Genomic DNA, 20,084 nt, shown 5'->3' with positions numbered 1-20,084 from the left:
CTCTATGTGTTTCGTGAGCTTCCTTCCACCGAGAACATTCGTAGTTGTTCTCTTCCACAAGAGATAGTTGTTTCCATTCAAAAAAACTGCAAACTTCAAATCCTTGAATACATCTTTTGTCTTTGGAACTGTGAGAGCCATTCTACTCTTCTAACCCAAAGATTTCTTAAGAAATATCCAACCTTTAGCTTTCTATGACTAATCGTAACACCCCACAAGAGTAAAAGACTGATTTTGAACCGTTTACAACCCACACACTACTCGAATCTTATATTAACTCCCTTAACTCGCCGGATCTTCAAGTATCAGGATAAAGTTCTGACCTTTAGATGAGAAACCAACCTAGATAGACTGAACCACCTTCGAGAAGCTTCAAAGACGACCCAAATCTCTTCACCGGAAGTACACACCCAAGATTCTCGAAGAACTTAACCTCGTTGAAGCATAATTCGAGAGATAACCACACAAGAGTAGTAAAGCTTCAAGCTTTAGACTTTTAAATGAGACTGAATGTCTTTTGAGAGAAAACGAACCAGAAAGAAAGAGAAATCGAAATAGAAAGATTTAGAGAAGAAAGATTTAAGAATCAAGATCACGCTCTGATACCATGTAAAGATTTAAGTTGGAAATGTTGAGAAAACCATGATTGAAGATTGAGAGAAAGAGATAATGTATTGATGAGAAAAGTTTTTGTTACTTCAAAAAACATTACAATGGTGGCTAGCTACAACCTTTATATATAAGGAGATTAGGTTAAAATGACCTAGAGGAAACCACCGGGTCTCAGCCAGGCGGGTGTCTCAGACAGGCGGGTTTATACTTGTCCCTGCCAGTTTGGATCTCTTTGCCTAGCCAGGCGGGTGTCTCAGACAGGCGGGTTTATACTTGTCCCTGCCAGTTTGGATCTCTTTGCCTAGCCAGGCGGGTGTCTCAGCCCGGCGGTTTCTCAATATAAATAACTTGTGTTAAATATCTAACTATTGATTTAGTTAATATTAAACACTTTCGTGATTAACAGAGTTGACCAACGGACCGGCCGGGGAAGAAAACACTGTTGTGACTGTTCAAATCGATGATACGGCTCCTATGGTTGAGGAGCGTTGGGCCCACTCTAAGTTGGAGCGAGGTCGTGGAGGAGGAGCAATTGGTAAACATCTTACTAGGAAAAAAAACAGAACACTAGTCGTGGCTTCAAGCTTAAGTTAGGGTTTAACAAAAATAATGTAGAAGTACTGTTAGATTTTTGGGGAACGTATTTATTCCTGTTCCAGATTAACATTTTTACAAAGGTAGTCTACGAGATATACAACAGATAAGTGGAGCGAAAGATACGTACTTATCCTAATCCCATTAGGTCTTATCTCCTATTTACTTTTACATCAAATTATCATACAACGACGCCATTTTAATTAGAGCTTGAGAACTAAGGGGGGTGTATTCGATTAAAGATTTAGGAGAATTTGGTGGAATTTAGGAAATTTTGGATTTGCAGAGATTTAAGTGAGTTTATAGGATACTTTTGGTGGAATTGTTATTTTTCATTTTAAAAAAGGAAAGATAATTTGTGATTTGATGAGCTTTTAAAGAGATAATATATAGGTGATTTGGTGAGATTTTTAGCACAAAAAATAGAAAAATTGAGATTTCCTAAAAAATTGCAGACGGTATAATCAATATCAATGAACCATTCAAAGGCTTAAAAGTAATTGGAATCACCATCAACAAGTAACATGTGCAACTAGCCAAGCTATAACAACAAGAAAACTTGCCTTGATAATTTTCTCTGGTTTGTGGTAACTTCTTAAACATGCCGTTTGAATTTCGAAAACATGTTTGACGGTGGTGGAATTCGTGATCAAGCTCAAAAAAAAAACTTATGTCACTCCATCAACCTAGTTTCAAAAATCTAGTGTTATCAGCGACAAATCAAGCTATACACAGCAGCAAAACGAGATTCACCTACATGCTTGACGACACATAAACTAACTCAAAATTCTATCTGAAATTTATCAATTTCGCAAATAAAGTTCTATTATGATATTAGCAAAGAAACAAACATACTGAAGATCAAAACCGACCTCGCAACAATTTGACTTCTAATCGTCGAATAGTTTTATTCATCAATTTAAATCTCCGTTTGTGCTCTTTGAGAATTAGATTGAAGCTGCTCGAGACTTGTGAGGACGAGAAGTGAGTCACCACCACTACCAAAGAAGAGACTCTCTTTTGACTTTAGTCCTTGTACATATTTCAAGGCAAATGGGGACTTTGATTTTAGGATCTCTTATGTTATTTTTGTTCAAGGGATCGAGATCGATGGAGATGAAGACAAGGATGAAGACGAGGATGAAGAGAGGAGATTGTTTCACTAGTTTAGTTTCGTTAGCCACATGTTTTTTTTTACTTTTTTCTTTTTAATCAAATACCACCTCTAGAGGTGTGATTGTTTAATTCTTATTTTTACACTAAAAAGGTATCCAAAGTCTCACCAAATCAGTTTTCAATATTTTTTTTAAAAAGTTTTGTTAAGTTTGAATAACAGTGGATTTGATATGGGTTTTAGAAATTCATAATTGAATAACATGAGATTTGAAATGATTTGGAATGATTTTACATAAATTCCGGTTTCAATAACATGGAATTTGAGAAGAAAATTTTAAATCACTGATTGAATAACAAGTGATTTTAACAAAAAACCAAAAATTTCCAAAATCATTGTTCCAATACACCCCCCTAAGTCTATGATCATTGGGTCTCTCTTGCACACACATATCTCAAGACGAAGAGACCGATGGGTGAGGCTGGGATATATCATTTTAAAGCCCGGATTGATCTCGAATCTGATTTTGTTGAGAAACGTTTGAGCCAGTGTGGTGAAAAGCTTGTAACATGGGACACACCACTCTTTCAACATGTATTCCATATCTGAGATAAGTTAAAACTAGTTCTGGATCAAATAGTAAGAAGAGACAGACAATTTATGTGAGTTAAAACTACATGTTTTGTTTCATAGAACAAAACTATAATTTCTTTAAAGACCAAAGTAAACCATTGGCTTCAAAAAAAGAGAGTCTGATTTGCTTATTATTCCCAAATGGCCAGCAATCTTCTTTTAAGTGACGTCACTGGAAGTTGTGAATCCTCTTAGCGGATGTTAAAGTGTTGGATAGAAGCATGGCTATGGTCATTGGTCCTACACCACCAGGAACAGGCGTGATGGCTGATGCAACTTTGCAAGCCTCCTCATAGCAAATGTCTCCAACCAATCGATAGCCACGGGCAGCACTTGGATCCTGCAATTCATATTATGTACATGTATGAATGTCGCATACTGGTTGATTTGAAATTCATTATATAACTGAATTACGCCATTACCATATGTCAAGATAGTCCACTCACCTCAACAGGATTAATCCCAACATCAATGATGACTGCGCCCGGTTTTATCCAGCTTCCTCTGACCATGTTTGGTTGTCCAACAGCTGCGATTATAATATCAGCTTCTCTTGTGATTTCTTCGGGGTTCTTTGTTCTTGAATGGATAATGCTAACGGTAGCGTCCTCCCTCTACAAATACAAAACACATCAATAAAGACCAAACATGTAAGTAACGATCGAATGACCCAATCAGAAAAAATGGCATCTTTACTTTAAGAAGTATCATGATTACCTGCAGTAAAAGAGCAGCTGGCATACCAACAATGTTACTCCTTCCGATAACAACCGCTCTTTTTCCTTTGATTTCAATGTTATATCTATGCAACAACTCAATGCATCCTTTTGGAGTACACGGAACGAACAAGGGTTCTCTTCCACGCATGGCAAGCCGTCCAATATTTAGCGGGTGAAACCCATCAACATCTTTCTCTATACTAACCGCATTTAATATGTTCTGTTCATCCATGTGCTGCATATATACACAAGCATCCCAAACCTTTGTTGAAAATCACTGTTTATTTAAGTTATGAAATATGAAGATAGACTTTGTTTACCGATGGTAGAGGCAACTGAACAAGGATTCCATGGACAGAAGGATCACCATTGAAGGCTGATACAGATTTCAACACCTCTTCTTCTGATGAATCTTCAGCGAGACAAACTTCGAACGATTTAATTCCAACGGAGTCACAAGCTTTCTTCTTGTTCCTCACATAAGTTGCAGAATCCTTTCTGTCCCCAACAAGGATTACTGCTAAGCCAGGAATCACACCAATAGATTCCTTCATTCTTGAAACTTCGATTGTGATTTCATCTCTAATCTTTTTAGCCACAGCCTTTCCATCAATTACAATTGCGACACCCTCTGATGATTTTGTATCAGCTGTACAAAACAACAAATTTATGATTCCGACAAGAGAATAAAGAAACTCAATTTTCCGCAGAAAGAAGAGTCTAATTGTCTACAACACCAAGAAAGTTCAAATTTCAATCGATGTTAAGTTCAGTTTCGTGCTCAATTAAGTCAAAAGGTTTAGTCTTTTACCGGAAATGGCAGAAATGGGAGAAGAAGAGGAGCAAATGCAGCAGCCACGGCCAGAAGCAGTGGTCTGTAAACGGAGCTGGCCGACGCATTGACGGAGGAGGAACGTACCGCTGCGGCGGTTCAAATGGATGAGACGGGACGTCGTGGAGGAGGAGCAATCGGTAAACATCAACGACGCCATTTTTATACAAGGAAAACAGAACAGTAGTCTGCTCGTTGTGGCTGAGTTAAAGAGGAAGAAGGTAATGATGGAGACAGGAAGACTATTAGGTCTTTTAATTTGTATTCCAGAGCAGAGAAGAGACGATGAATTGAAGAAGATGACTTCGTCGTCTACGGTGGAGAGTCGGAGAGACGACTAGGGTTTCTTCTTTTAATTACAACAAGGGTTTAAGTTCAAATCACAACAAAACCGGTTTCTTGATTTTACCTCAATTTTCCGGTTTTGTACCTTTTTTTTTTTTTTTTTTAATCCAAGCGGACCGCTTCATACAACATTAATTTCTTTTTGTTGCATTAATTACCTTTTACCTATGTGGTAGTATATTGCTTCTCAAATTTTGGATTCTTAGAAAACTCAGATTAATCTTGTTTTTAACAATGATCAATATACAGTAAAACCTCTATAAATTAATAATGTTGGGACCATGATATTTTATTAATTTATAGTGATATTAATTTATCTATAAATTAATAATTATTAATTTATAGCGTAAATTAATATTTATTAATTTATAGAAAGTTTTGTTTCAATTGTAAAAACTTTTTTTAAAAAATACGAGCTAAAGCAATGTGATCTAACTAAGATTAATGTTTTGGATGTTATAAATTTTATAGTTTTAGCCTTAAACACTTAATATTTCGAAAAAAATAATTTATTTTGACAATGAATAACAACGATTATAGAATTCACATATACAAACGATATACATAAATTAAAATTCACAAAGACATCCATTGTTGTATTTTAAAAACATATACGACTATTAAAAAAAAAATTATGCATATTCAAAATTTGAAAACTTACAAAAAATTTTGGCTATTTTTATGAAAAACACTAAAACTATTATATATATATATATATATATATATATGTGAAAATTACATGATTATTAATTTATGATATTATTGGGACTATATTTTTACATAGGGATTTCAAAAAAATTATTATTTTATTATCTTATCGAATTTGGTTAATTTTTACATTGGCCCGACTCGGGACCGGCCAAATTTATTAATTTATCGTGTTTATTAATTTATCGAATATTAATTTATAGAGGTTCTACTGTATCAAACAATACATGCAAGTTTGTTGACTTACGGTCTAAAGTACCACACCCTTGTGATTTAACTCGAGAGCTCGAACAATCAAAGTACTACAAGTGGTACCAGACTGAGCAAGTCATGTTATTGCAATTGCCGAGATTGTTGAAGGTGAAGCCTATCTTATTCCAGTCACGGGTGAAATCAAATCCGATATGGACCCAAACCAAGGTAGATTTGAGATGATTGATATGAAAATGAGGGACAGATTCACATATTAGACCAATGTTGAATACAAATATTATTTGCTTTTGTTTTTCCCCCAGATGAAAGAAACTAGAGAAATTTCAACAAATCATCCCATCAAAATTTGAGAGTTTGTTACTTTTTCTCCACTACGATTCTTCAAAATAAGCATTTTGGTTTCTGTACAGTTTTTAAGCAAAAGAAGTTGAAATGTGGTCTTACCAGAAGCGAGAAAAAGGTTAGATAGCGAGTGTGCCTTCAATAATCTGGTTATCGTCAGATGTATCAGATGGTGATGGTGGTTTTGGTTTGCTCGTACTTCTAGAGAACCCGTAACCTAAAGAGCTTCCACTTGCCTCACATAGCTGTACCATCATAGGATCCATTTAACCGGACAGTAAGAAGAATTGTAGTTTTTTTAATAGAAAAAAAATATACCTCGGCTAGTTCAGACAAGTGACGAGATCTGAACTCGTTGATCGTTGTTGCTATTTCAGACGTCGGTAATTTGGCCTGAAAAAGAAGCTGACAGGGTTAACAACTGATCTAATCTTTGATGGCTTATTTACTACAAGAAGAATCTCTTGTACCTGTGCAAGAACAGCAGCCGCCAACTGTAGACTTGGTTCCAGCGTCTCGGGAACAACCTAACGAGTTTTTGGGTAGAGGCTAATCAGTTTACGGTGAAAATGTTGTGCAATGAACAGAAGGAGAAGAGAAAGGTTGCAAAGTTATTACAGCGGTAGCACCGGCTTTTTCAAGATTGAGACCATGATCAACGTCATGTGCACGGACAAAGGTTTTGATATTGGGGAAATATTTGCTGAGAGCCCAGACACACCTGTAATTTGCTCCAGGTGTGTCTAAAGCAATAGCCGCAGCACATGCTCTATCTGCCCCAATTTTGTGGAGTACCTGCACGTATAAGTAAAACACCGTCAATAATTTTGGATGATGTGTGGTTATACTTTTGATTTGTTTCACCAGTTTTCTACTCGTACCTCTCTACTACCAGCGTCTCCAAAATAAACTGGAAGATCTAGGGAACGACCAATTGCTACTCTATCACTGTAAAATAAGAGATTTTTGGTGCGAAATGAGACAAAAGAGCTGGTTAGATACATTGAGCAAGACAAGGCAAGAATGTTACGTTACCTGCTGACATCGAGGGCAACAAATGGGATAAGTCTTTCGGAAAGAAGCTGCGCGATTATCTGCGTGTAGCATTTAGAAAGCAGCGGTCAAGAAAAATTTAATCATATAACACCAACCTATCCTCTAAAACAAACTATCTAAACTTCTAGAGGAGTTTTGTCTTCTCAAAAAGCTTATAGATAACAATACCAACCTGACCAATTCGTCCAAATCCGCAAATAATGATGTGACCCTGTAAATCATCCGTCTGCAAATAAATTCAGACAATGTAAAGGATCAGACATCTTTACTAGCCTAGTATTGGTTTTCTCAACCCAAGAATGCATGAGCTTCAGAAGAATATTGAGGTCAATATGGCCTTATTGTTTTACTTTTACTATTGACGCTGGAAATGGTGATAAATGATTTATTTTAAAGTGTTGTGAAGGAGTACCTCGCTTTCAACTGGTAATAAACTTCGAACATCTTGTAACTCAAATCGAGATGCAATTAATTGGCCGCCGGCAGCTAACCAAGGAGTAAGAGCCATTGATATTCCCACGACGAGAAACAGCAACGAAGATAGCTGCGGAGTCATTATACCCTGGAAGAAACATCAATCAAGCCTTAGAGAAAACGTGGGAATAAAGTAGAATGGAAACCTCACTGTCTTATCCATAAAACATGACAATATCGTTTTCTGATTTTCATCTAAATGACTAATTATAAACTAATAGAACTGCTTGCATCATAATGTGAGCCTAACTTTCCAAAAAAATGGGAAGCATCAAAAACAACCCATCTAGCTTCCAAGAAACATTGCAGTTACCAAAGCCACTGAGAAAAGAAAAAAAGAAATCATCATATATATAACAAACCTGATTGACAGCTTCTCCAAAAGCAACAAACGCAAACTCTCCACCTGGAGCCAGAAGAAGACCGACCCTCACGGCAGATATGATTGAAATGCCAAACAATTTGCCTATGATCACCACTAATATAGTCTTGCCAACTAATAAGAGTCCTAAGGTCCCCATTATGACAGGGAAGTTGGCGAGAAGAAGTTTTGGATCAATGGACATGCCAACCTGAATTTTATGCAGCTCGTCCCATTAGTTTCATGAACGAGTTAAATTGTACTTTAAGAGCTGAAAACAAAATTAGAATCTTACAAGAGCATATAAGCAGGTCATAAAACATATTATATCCTATATATTCCTTAATATCCTATTTATCTTCCTCAATAACTTCTGAAAATCTCCAAGGAAAACAGTAAACTTATCGATCACCTATTTTCAAGACCTAGTTCAAAAATTACCGTCATGAAGAAGAGTCCCAACAGAAGACCACGGTATGGAGCAATATCTGATTCAACTTGCAAGGAAAATTCAGTCTCTGCAAGTAGGAGACCAGCCAAAAACGCTCCTAATGCCATGGAAAGTCCCGCCTAATTTAAAGAAAGAAAAAAGTTATCTTAACGAAACAAAAGACATAGCAGAATATATGAGAATGACAAGCACCAACAAGGAAAATCAAGATCATACCCTAGCTGTAAGTAAACTAGTCCCAAGAATAACCAGAAGTGTATTGGCGGAGAATATCTCAGCATTTCGGTTTTCTGCAATTTGCTTGTATATCGGCCGCAGAAGCTGTGTGTACCACAAAATCAATGCATTGTAAAACAATGATTCAGCACCGCAGAAGCAGCATTAGCTATAGAGTTTTATTATGCAAACCCATTTTTTAGAAAATCTAATGTTTTCTCATCACTTATCAGGATTTCTCTTTTGTTGTTTAACTTATTCGGATATGAGTCTCAAAACAGAAACTAGAACACCATTGAGACTTACGAGACGGCCACCAGCAATTATGGCAGTGATAGCAACTGCTGCTTTGATTGCAGCAAGTCCAAGAGCTTCAGCAATGGCTTGAAATCCAATCTGAGAAAAGCAGTTACCAACTTAGCATTCTCCTCTTACAAAATAAGTTATAGGCTTCCTTGAGAAATATGCAAGACAGCAAATACTAGCAACACATGACCATGAGTATTTCCTTAAAAGAGCAGAGAGAATATGGAACTTACGCTATCTGCCATTCACAATAAACACAACACAAAGGGAAATACATATAAGGAAAAAAAAAAGGGAAACGCTAAAGCTAAGCTTACCCCTCCTTTGGATGAATTAGGTGAAATAAGTGGGATGAGAATCAGTAACACGACCACAGCCAGATCCTGTGAAGACCAACAGATTGACCAGAGTTACCCAGCATAGTAGCAATTATACAAGCGCAGTAAAACTTTGTGTTCTGAACAAACCTGAAAAAGCAAGACCGAAAATGTAGCTCGTCCATGTCTTGAGGTGCTCTCACCCCGTTCTTGTAAAACCTGCAACCCGAGTACATTGTCTTAATTCAACCAATTGGTAGCTGAATAGCTAAACGAGGTATGACAAAATTATTTTCTTAAAAAAGTAGTAGCACTGAGTCACTGACAATTTCTGGATATCTTCCCAAAAAACAGTAACAGATTCACCTAATATAAATTGATGCAAATTTGGAAGAATGAAACTGAATTTTACCTGAAGGACAACAGCAGTGGAAGACAATGCCAGGCCATTGCCAATTACTATTGCCGCTGGACCAGCCTGACCAGCAACATAGTGAGTGATCAAACCAACTACTGCTGCCGTTACCAGAACCTGGATTACAACAACGAAAAACCAGATTAAAGGACTAAAATACAGCAATATAGACAGAAACTGGCATGCATTGTAGCTGAAAAAACACAATGAAATAGGGCCTCAAATCACCTGCGCAGAGCCTAATCCAAAAACATATTTCTTCATGGAACTAAGTCTTTCAACAGAGAGCTGTCAGACAAAGAAAATCGAAATAATTGGCTCTTCTTTCCACTAAGCACATATCAAAGGAAAAAGGAACAACATAAACAATATATCAAATACTGAAGTTCACCTCAAGGCCTATGTTGAAAAGCAAGAAGACAACTCCAAATTCTGCAATGGCCTTGGTTCCATGCACATTACGAATTATTGAGAGACCATAAGGACCAATCAAGATTCCCGCCGCCAAATACCCAAGAACAGGGCTGCCTATAGATTGCAGTAGATGAAACCAACAAGATAGCATATAAATCTCTATGCATTATGATTGCAGCACCAGAACTGAAATGGTTTGTCTGATGATAACAATAAATAATACGAGTCCATATGAAACAAGTAGGACAAAATATGGTTGAAATAATATATGATTATATTACGTTACCGCCAGGAATTTTCTGAAATAGAGGCACGAATATGACGCTTGCAAGCAGTAACCACAACACATCGAGAAGGGAAGCTTCTTCCTCATTAACCTAAGTGTTATACAAGTTGGAGGCAGACAGTTAAAATCCATAAGGTTTGTATGGGACTCGTGAAAGAGTACATTTCCCGTATGACCACTCATACCTCTTGCTGAGGGAACATCTCAAGTAGTTTCTTTATTCTCTTTGGAAGTTTCTGCACCTGCCGGATCAGAGGTTTTGTGCTGGAGGAAACATCTTCTGCGGTAGTGCTGACAATATTTGGCTGTTGTAGCAGCTGATTATTCCTTCCTACTCCGTTGGAATAGATTGCCAGTCTAGAATGAATCAGAAAACTTGCTAATAAAAAAACAGACAAAAAAGTTTATGGTTTATCATAATTCTTCAAAACAATTGAGTATCCAACTAACCCTGCCCCAAGAAGTGCAAATCCAAGAATTAGCTTAGGCCACTGCTGTTTCGCAGATTCAACTAAACTCTCAAAAACTGTCGCGGTTCCATCCCCATTGGAAGAGAAGAAAGATGCAGGAAAGAAACGAGAGGATTTCTTCAATGATGTCTTGGTACCATTATGAGATGAACTCTCCCTTGGCAGATCTTTCTGGACTTCCTGTTTTTTGGTCTGAACAACATTCTTTGACTTCTCTGCTTCTGCTTCAACCTCTTTAGCGAAATCTGCAGTTGGCTTTCCGTTCTCATTATCTGACTCGTAAGACTGAGTCCCAACATCTGATGAAACTCCATCTACTACTAAGTCTCTTTCAGCATGATTGCTTACATCAACAATTTCACTCAAGACTTCATCCTCATCTAGAACAGTACCTTTTCCCTCCAACACCTTTCCCTGGATTGTTTCTTGGGTTTGAGAACCAAAAAGAGACTTCTCTGCTCTTTGCAAAGCAATCTCTGCATCATTCACACGTTGAGTAGCCTCAAGCTCAAATGCCACAGCTTGTTCGGCCAATACCATGATATTTGCAACATCCTCCTCGGCTTTCAATGCGCTGATCTGTGCTCTTTCAGCAGCCTCATTCAATCTATCTACTTCCTTCTGCAGCTCGTCCTTCTTAATTTGTAAACGCCTGAGTTGTTCCTCACAACTTGCTAAATTTTCTTGGCATTCTTTTATGTCGGCCTTAGCAGATAAAAGGGCTTCCTCTTTAACTTTAACACCATCTCTAGCGTCACTATCTTCAGAAACTTCAGAAGTGTTGTACCCTTCTCCTTCTAGTGATTCCAGTGCAACTTGCAGCCTTGCTTCAGCCAGAGATAATGCCATAGTAGCCTTCTGAACAGCTTCTTTAGCAACACACTCTTCATCAACAGTCTCTTGAACCACATTAAGGGTTTGATTTACATCATTCCAGGCACTGGCTGCTTCATCCTTGAGTGCAATCGCTACCTCTGATATTCTCTGAGCCTTTTCCTCGAACATGGTACTGTTGAGACTAGCCACTTCCAATTCTTTAGTTGCCTTATTCAGTAAATCCCTGAGTTCCTCCAAACTAGGTGTAGAATCTTGCTCTCTCGTGTCTTTCTCTTCCTTGGAAAACGTAACCTCCCTGTCATCACTAATTTCTACAAATTCCAAATTCCGGTCATTCCCATCCAAATCTCCTACCGAATCATTACTTTGACAAAGTAACCTAAACCCCAGCGGAACATTTTTGGGTTTTGCAGGAAGCAAATGACCGTAAAATCTTCCACTGAAACCAGCATTCAAAGTCAAAGAAGAACGATACGATACATTCCTCTTCGATCTAATAGCTGAGCGAACTTTAGAATCAATCGTCGGATCCCAAAATCTAGTGCCGCCGAGTCCTTTGGGACTTATCATTCGATTCGGCAAGCAGTAACTCGCAAAATCCGCACCACCGTGAAACATACTCCGGCGCTGAACGCTACACGCAAAATCCATATTACAGCTGCAGAAAGACGGAGAGAACGAGAGACTGACCGATCATAAGAGAAGAGAGCGTCGAGGCTTAGCTGATGACCGACGAATCAATGGCGGCGAGAGAGAGTGAGAATCGAGTAGTGATTAGAAGAAGAAGAAGAAGAAGAAGAAGAAACGTATCTCCTGAGAAAAACGTAAAGAGTTCCGTTTCAACAGTATTTCTCGGCGGTCTTCAGATTTTCCGTCCAACTCTCTCTCTTTCCTTTTTTTCAGTTTTTTTGGCCAATCAGTCGTGGTAGGATTTTTATAAGAAAAGTTACGAAAATGCCCTCTCGTGCTTAAGAGAGATTCAATTCGTGCACATATAATATGCCGTGAATATACCACCAACTCTCTTACTCGTACTCGCATGTGGTGCGTGTCCTATACACGTGGTTCGAATCAACGGCTACGTTTTATCAACTTTGGTAGTAATAGGTGGCTGGTTTAGTTTCGCACTGCCTTCGGAGGCGCGTGACGAAGTCATTTTCCAAGTGTGTTTTATATGCAATAAAAAAGCGAGCGACGTTGTTGTTCTTTGAGTAGGGAACGACCGTACGCTTGGCGACCTTCTCCGATTGCGTAGAGTCGTTTTCCTTATTGGGCTTCCTTTAGTCTCGTCAGCCCAAAATGTTTTCATTTCTTTTCCCTTTCGTGAGAATAATTTGTTCCCGTTGACTTTTCTAAGTAACTCACAACTTCCACCACGCACAAGGATTTGATGGTGAGATTATCGTGTTTGAAGACTAAAAAGGCAAAACATCACCCCCATTAGTGCAGGTAGAGAGTAAAACATCATGTTCCAATGTTTTTATGCATCTACGATCTGGCAACGGTCAAAGATTCCACTTACCGGATCTCACCAACTTTCCAATGAATAGAGCAGAACATTGAATCTTTTCTTGGCATCTTTGATTCCGCCTTGAATCAAGAATCCAAACATATATACTCCATTCTGGATAGGTTGGTATCTATATGGAAATCCCGAGATGATCTCACCCTCAACAAGATAAATCAAGAATGGGATACTGTTCTCTCTGGAGCTTGGAGCGATCACTAGTCCAATTATACAAAAGAGATCATATGAAGACGTATGAATGGATGGATCAAGTGCAATTACGAAGACGTATGAATGGATGGATCCAAAATACCTAAAAATGTTTGTAACATTTAGCATGGCGTTAGTCTCTTGAGCTAAAAATCAGCTTTAGAAGCTGAAAGATAGATTTTCAAAAACGAATGAGTGTGCAAATATTTTAACGAAAACTGCTACGAAAAAACAAAAACAGTGTTATTGTAATTTGTTTTCAGTTATTCATTATTTTATGTATAAACGTCCTGTTACAGTCTCACCTAGGCCTGGACGTTCGGGTACCCGTTCGGTTCTGGTTCAGTTCCGGTTCTTTCGTTTCTAGAGTTTAGGATCCATATAGGAACCAATCAATTTCGGTTCGGTTCCGGTTCTGAAGTTTAGGATCCATTAGGATATATTCTTTCGGATATTTTTAGGTATTTTGGATATTTTGGGGTATTTTTAAATATTTTCGAGTATTTTTTGGATATTGTAAGTATTTTTTATATATTTTCCAAATATTTGTTGGTATTTCGGATATTTTTGCTTATTCGATATAAAAATAACTAATATTTTTAGATATAAACTCATATTTCGGTTATTTTCGGGTACTCGAAATATTTCGGTTCGGTTCGGTTCCGGTTGCGGTTCTTTCGGTCTAAAATTTAGGATCCATTTGAATATTTTAAAATTTCGGTTCGATTCCGGTTCGGTTCTTTTTCTTTGGTTCCTGTTCGGTTCTCATGGTTCGGTTATTTTGCCCATGCCTAGACTCTCACCGTTTGTTACCTCTAGTTGTTGGGGTCCGATTAAAACCTCTAATTAGTTTAGGGTAAATATGTAAAGAAAAGGAAGTGATGGGTAATCTATATATAATAGCAATCTAATAAATGCCATTTGCACCTATGAACGGTTGCATCTTTTTATCGCAACCTTTCATTTAAATATTTACGGTTATTTTTTCGATTGTGTCTTTTTGTTGCATCTTTTCGTTGAAATATTTACGGTTATTTTTTTACGGTTGTGTATTTTTATGGCATCTCTTCGCTAATATATTTACGTTTTTTTTACAGTTATATTTGTTCAATTACAATCGTATCTTTTCAGTTTACGGCCGTGTCTTCATAGTTACATCTATTCATTTGAAGTTACGTCTCATATTATATGAATTTAAATTTTGGTTTTTTAACTAAAATATATATTTTACGGTTGTAATCTGAATAAATATTTTTTACGGTTGCATCTTTTTATCGTAACACCTCATAAACTTTATTTGAACCATTGCAACATTTACTTTATTTAACAAACAATTGTAATTTTTGATTTATTCTATAAATCGTTAAAACATTTAATTTTTTTGAAACTAAAAATATATATTTTACGGTTGAACTTTTTAGAAAGTTGCGATCCGGCTACGTTTTTAAAAATATCCTCTACGGTTGCGTTTTTTTTATCGTAACTTTTCGTAAACGGTTGCAACTGTTTAGTTGAACAATTGCAACATTTAGTTTATTTCACGAACAAATACAATTTTTGGTTTATTTTATAAACCGTTGTAACATTTAATTATCTACAGTCACGTCTTTCGGTATAATTTTTTATAAACAATTATTTAGTTTTAGTTACTAAAATTTATTTGAATAAAATTATAACCGTTTAATTGAACTGTTGCAACATTTAGTCTATTTGACAAATTATTGCAACTTATGGTTTTGTTTTATGAACCATTGTAATCTTTAGTTTATTTGACGAATCGTTGCAACATTTGGTATATTTGACAAACGATAGCAATTTTTACTATATATGTATACATGATATCTACGGTTGCGTCTCTCGGTTATAGTTTTTCATCAAATTTTTAATTTTAATTACTATTTAAATGAATATGTTGCTACCGTTTAATAGAATATAGTAACATTTGGTTTATTTGAAGAACCAATGAACATTTTGGCTTATCTGATGAACCGTTGTCACCTTTGGTTTATTTGATGAACTGTTATAATATTTGATATATTTGATGAACCACTGGAAGTTTAGTTTATTTGATAAATTATTACAACTTTAGGTATATTTGATGAACCGTTTCAACATTGCCTTTTGTAATACATTTTTTAGAGCATTAACTAAAGCTTCTTTGTTTTTGAACAAAGCATTAACTAAATTTATATTTGTTCATTTAGATTATTATCTTATCACCATGTTTTATTCGTGTTTTTTATCACAAACACTTGGTTCTAATAATTGTGTCTTTTACAAACAATTTTTTCTATTTAAACTTTCATGTCTAAAATAACTAAGACCTTTAAACGCGAAAAGAAGATGGCTCTCTCTGAGGGCGATCCTATAGGTGATTTTTCACGCTATTCATACCTTTTCGATTCTCCTCGCCAGAGTGCTTTTCCGACCAACAAATTTTGTTCTTTTTTTCTGAAATTTGATGGCGGTTACTCTCTGCCGGTCGTTAACCATGGCAGTTTTCTTTTCCCTTTGCTTTTCGGAGGGTAACTACCAATTCAAACCGCCATGGTTCCGAAACTATAAAGCCATTGATTTTCTATTCCTTCCCTCCAATTCCGAATTCTCCTTCTCGCATTACCAAAATCTGAGTACAATGAGTGACAGACTTCGCAAATCAGTCCAGGATCTCAATCTAGGGATCGATGATGAACCGGTGTCTCTTCCGCCTGAGTTCTGTTCCCAGGCTGCGCATGTGAACCGCTTCTCGTTGGTGGTAACAACCGTGAATCCCCGGAAGCAAAACCTCCGTGCATTGATTGGACAGATACCAAGGGTATGGGGATTTCCCGACTCATGTGTTGGCCGAATTTTGGACAGAGGACGTGTCCAATTCAAGTTCAAGACAGAGGAAGCAATGAATGTGGTTCTCCGGCGTGGACCTTGGTCTTTTAATGACTGGATGCTTACGATCCACCGGTGGTTCCCTAACATCAGTGAGGCGGATATGAAGATTATCCCTTTTTGGGTGCAGATCCAAGGAATTCCTCTGCTTTTCCTCACCAATGCCATGGCCAGATGTGTTGGTAATCGATTGGGAAACGTTGCTGAGGTTGATTTTGACGAGAATGCGAATCATGCTGGGTTTGTGAGAGTCCAGATCAAGTGGAACGTGGACGATCCTTTGCGGTTTCAGAGAATGTTTCAGTTTGCACCAGGAGAGAACACGGTGATCAAGTATAGATTTGAGAGGCTAAGAAATTTCTGTACCAAATGTGGGTCGTTGAAGCATGATGCAAAGGAGTGCACCCTGTACTTTGATGATGAAGATCCTGTGGAGGACAGTGGGGATGATGGAGATGATGATGATCATAAGGGTGATGACAATGACAGAGATATGTCAGATACAGAAACTCTCCAGACAGTTGACCCTGCGACTCTCATCCCGGGGCTTCAGACCTTTGTTCCGCCATCTGCTGGTAACAAAACTGCAAGCACTGAAGTCTCCTCGCTGCCAAGTGCTTTTGAGGACACTGAACTCACTGCGGAGAGACTCCGTTATCTCCATTCAAAGTTCCAGCGGAACAATGCAACACAATCAAAGGTGACTGACTTCCTTGAGACTGCAACAGACAATGCTCAACAAGACTTTGTTTTCATGAAACGCAAAAGGGTGCAGTTTGAAGACATGTTCCAGAGAGAGGAGGCTGCGGATGAAATGGCGGTCCTGAGCCATTTCTGCAAAAAGGAAAGAAAAACTGAGTCTTCAGGCTCTTGCTCACGACACAATGGAATAGACGGAGGCGCGGGGGGCCCGGTACCCTCATGGGATCCAATATGAGGACAGCTTCTTGGAATTGCCAAGGCATCGGCGCCTCTTTAACGAAGTCCCGTTTATTTCAGTTATGTCGCTTGTATAATTATGATATTCTATTTCTAGTTGAAACTCTTAATCCTTGTAATGTATTATGTAAATTAGCGTGTGATTTAGGATATCCTAATGTAATAACACAGCCCCCCTGTGGAAGGAGTGGTGGCTTAGCTCTTATGTGGAAAAACAGTGTGTCTTTATCCTTGATTTCTCAGGATGAAAGACTCATTGACTCCTATGTAACATATAATAACAAGAGCTTCTACTTGTCTTGTGTGTATGGCCATCCGGTTCAAAGTGAGCGTTATGTATTGTGGGAAACACTTGAAGAAATCGCAGAGAATAGATCTGATGAATGGATGCTTATGGGTGATTTTAATGAGATTCTCTCTAATGCTGAGAAGATAGGTGGACCTTTAAGAGAAGAGTGGACCTTTAGAGATTTCAGAAACATGTTTGCAAACTGTGATTTAACTGATATGAGATCAAAAGGGGACAGATTCTCTTGGGTAGGAGAGAGACACTCCCATACAGTAAAGTGTTGTTTGGACAGAGTTCTCATCAATTCTGTTATGGCTGCAACCTTCCCAAATGCAGAAACAGAGTTTTTGGAGTTTACGGGTTCGGATCATAAACCGGTTATAGTCCATATGAATGATTTGGAACCTTATCGTTATAGACCGTTTCGTTTTGACAAGAGGCTTTTGGATATTCCGAAGTTTAATCACGTTGTGAAAGAAGGCTGGAATTGCCGTAACAACTCTCAAGCCACTGCCATAACTGATCGTATTCGTTCATGTCGCCAAGCAATGGCCAAACTTAAACATCGGTCAAATTTGAATGCAGAGGTGAGAATTAGAACCTTACAAGGCAGATTGAACAGAGCAATGGGAAGTACTATGAGGGCTGAGAGGAGACAAATCCCACAAATTCAAGAAGCTTTAGCAAGGGCTTATAATGATGAGGAAAAGTATTGGAAGCAAAAGAGTAGAAACCAATGGATGAATGAGGGTGATCGTAACACAATCTATTTTCATGCTTGTGCAAAGAACAGGTTCTCCCAAAACAGAATTATTTCAATAATGACGATCGGGGCAGAGTTCATATGGGAGACAATGAACTTGGAATTCATGCTCAAGAGTTTTTTGGAAGCATTTATGAAACAAATGGTGTACAAGTATCACCAATGGATTTTGCTGATTTCCTTCCAACGGTTACTCAATCAATAAATTCGGACCTGTCAAGAGACTTCAGTGACAAGGAAATATATGATGCTATTTGTCAGATTGGGGACGATAAAGCTCCGGGGCCGGATGGATTAACAGCTCGTTTCTACAAACGGTGTTGGAATATTGTTGGCCAGGACGTCATCAAAGAGGTGAAAGATTTTTTTGCGACTAACACTATGAAACCGCACATTAATCATACCAATTTGTGTTTGATCCCTAAGATAGCCAATCCTTCGACTTTATCGGACTACAGACCTATAGCTTTGTGTAATGTTATATATAAAGTAATCTCTAAATGTTTGGTTGGTCGATTGAAAACGCATCTTGATTCCATTGTCTCGGATGCTCAAGCTGCATTTATACCAGGGAGAATCATCAATGATAATGTTATGATAGCTCATGAGATAATGCATTCTCTTAAAGTTCGAAAACGAGTTTCCCAAACCTATATGGCGGTCAAAACGGATGTTAGCAAAGCGTATGATAGAGTTGAATGGGATTTTCTTGAAACAACAATGCGACTATTTGGCTTTTGTGAGAAATGGATTGGATGGGTAATGGCTTCTGTTAGATCAGTTCGGTATTCGGTTTTGATCAATGGTACACCACATGGAAACATAAAACCAACCCGAGGGATTCGTCAAGGGGATCCGTTATCCCCGTACCTTTTTATCCTTTGCGGGGATATTTTAAGTCATCTCATTCAATCCAAAGTTTTGGAGGGGACGTTGAGAAGAGTTCGTGTGGGAAATGGTGCTCCGGCAATTACACACTTACAATATGCCGACGATTGTCTCTTCTTTTGCCAAGCAAATGTCAAAAACTGTAAAGCGTTAAAGGAAGTTTTTATCGTCTACGAGCATTACTCAGGTCAAAAGATAAATGCACAAAAATCAGTGATTACTTTTGGTTCTCGTGTTTTTGGAGCCACACAACAACGGTTAAAATCGGTTCTTGGAATCTCAAATCAAGGAGGAGGCGGAAAATATCTTGGACTACCTGAACAATTTGGCCGAAAGAAGAAGGAGATGTTTGAATACATCATTGAAAAGGTTAAAAAAAGAACAACGAATTGGAGTGCAAAATTTCTTTCCCCTGCAGGAAAGGAAATAATGATCAAATCGGTTGCTCTTGCTATGTCGGTTTATGCGATGTCATGTTTCAAACTACCTCAAAGCATTATTTCAGAAATTGAAACTCTGCTTATGAATTTTTGGTGGGAGAAATCTTCAAATCAGCGAGGAATTCCATGGATTGCTTGGAAAAAACTACAATTTTCTAAGAAAGAAGGAGGACTTGGGTTTCGAGATTTAGCTAAATTTAATGATGCTTTGCTCGCAAAGCAAGCTTGGCGAATAATTCAGCACCCACAATCTCTGTTTTCACGGCTCATGACAGCGCGGTATTTCAAAGGAGAGTCTATCTTGGATGCAAGAGCTACAAAGCAACAGTCATATGGTTGGTCTTCTTTACTTTCTGGTATCAATCTCTTGAAGAAAGGTACCCGATATTTGGTTGGAGATGGTAAGACCATCCGACTTGGAAAAGATAACTTCGTCGACTCACACCCGCC

The 20,084-nt window shown here is 37.8% G+C and overlaps 2 protein-coding genes across 4 annotated transcripts; both read right to left on the bottom strand.

Annotated features, from left to right (window-relative positions):
* Positions 1 to 2,903: 2,903 nt before the first annotated feature.
* Positions 2,904 to 4,903, bottom strand: LOC9309005 (bifunctional protein FolD 4, chloroplastic). Its single transcript, XM_021020670.1, has 5 exons — positions 4,484 to 4,903; positions 3,993 to 4,321; positions 3,671 to 3,907; positions 3,400 to 3,567; positions 2,904 to 3,293 (listed from the first exon to the last, which is right to left on the bottom strand). The coding sequence occupies exons 1-5, from the start codon at positions 4,662 to 4,664 to the stop codon at positions 3,123 to 3,125; spliced, it is 1,086 nt and encodes a 361-aa protein (XP_020876329.1). The 5' UTR covers positions 4,665 to 4,903; the 3' UTR covers positions 2,904 to 3,122.
* An 855-nt stretch (positions 4,904 to 5,758) lies between these two features.
* Positions 5,759 to 12,656, bottom strand: LOC9311088 (K(+) efflux antiporter 2, chloroplastic). Of its 3 annotated transcripts, none has more exons than XM_021020668.1 (21): positions 10,859 to 12,656; positions 10,594 to 10,765; positions 10,409 to 10,499; positions 10,100 to 10,236; positions 9,937 to 9,996; positions 9,706 to 9,825; positions 9,444 to 9,512; positions 9,294 to 9,359; positions 8,977 to 9,066; positions 8,671 to 8,775; positions 8,445 to 8,573; positions 8,005 to 8,214; positions 7,581 to 7,730; positions 7,341 to 7,394; positions 7,148 to 7,206; positions 6,994 to 7,060; positions 6,731 to 6,907; positions 6,583 to 6,639; positions 6,431 to 6,505; positions 6,215 to 6,357; positions 5,759 to 5,928 (listed from the first exon to the last, which is right to left on the bottom strand). In XM_021020668.1, exons 1-20 carry the CDS (start codon positions 12,364 to 12,366, stop codon positions 6,232 to 6,234), a joined length of 3,522 nt encoding a protein of 1,173 aa, XP_020876327.1. In that variant the 5' UTR covers positions 12,367 to 12,656; the 3' UTR covers positions 5,759 to 5,928; positions 6,215 to 6,231. The 3 variants fall into 3 exon arrangements, with proteins under 3 accessions (XP_020876327.1, XP_020876328.1, XP_020876326.1); XM_021020669.1 differs by having other exon boundaries at positions 5,759 to 5,924; XM_021020667.1 differs by lacking the exon at positions 5,759 to 5,928 and having other exon boundaries at positions 5,990 to 6,357.
* Between the last annotated feature and the right edge of the window lie 7,428 nt (positions 12,657 to 20,084).

This window comes from Arabidopsis lyrata (assembly GCF_000004255.2).
Source record: "Arabidopsis lyrata subsp. lyrata unplaced genomic scaffold ARALYscaffold_6, whole genome shotgun sequence".
NCBI classification, from domain to species: Eukaryota; Viridiplantae; Streptophyta; class Magnoliopsida; order Brassicales; family Brassicaceae; genus Arabidopsis; species Arabidopsis lyrata.
This window is presented reverse-complemented; position numbering and strand designations above follow the sequence as displayed.

Bases quoted from the DNA above. Each gene is read 5' to 3' on its own strand.
- LOC9311088 (XM_021020668.1), bottom strand. From the start codon at position 12,366: ATGGATTTTGCGTGTAGCGTTCAGCGCCGGAGTATGTTTCACGGTGGT. The intron at 9,826-9,936 runs GTGATTTGAGGC...GTTGTAATCCAG, and splicing joins TTGGATTAGGCTCTGCGCAG to GTTCTGGTAACGGCAGCAGT. The intron at 7,395-7,580 runs GTACTCCTTCAC...ATTTATTTGCAG, and splicing joins TATTACCAGTTGAAAGCGAG to ACGGATGATTTACAGGGTCA.
- LOC9309005 (XM_021020670.1), bottom strand. From the start codon at position 4,664: ATGGCGTCGTTGATGTTTACCGATTGCTCCTCCTCCACGACGTCCCGT. The intron at 3,908-3,992 runs GTAAACAAAGTC...GTATATATGCAG, and splicing joins TTCAGTTGCCTCTACCATCG to CACATGGATGAACAGAACAT. The intron at 3,568-3,670 runs GTAATCATGATA...TTGTATTTGTAG, and splicing joins CAGCTGCTCTTTTACTGCAG to AGGGAGGACGCTACCGTTAG.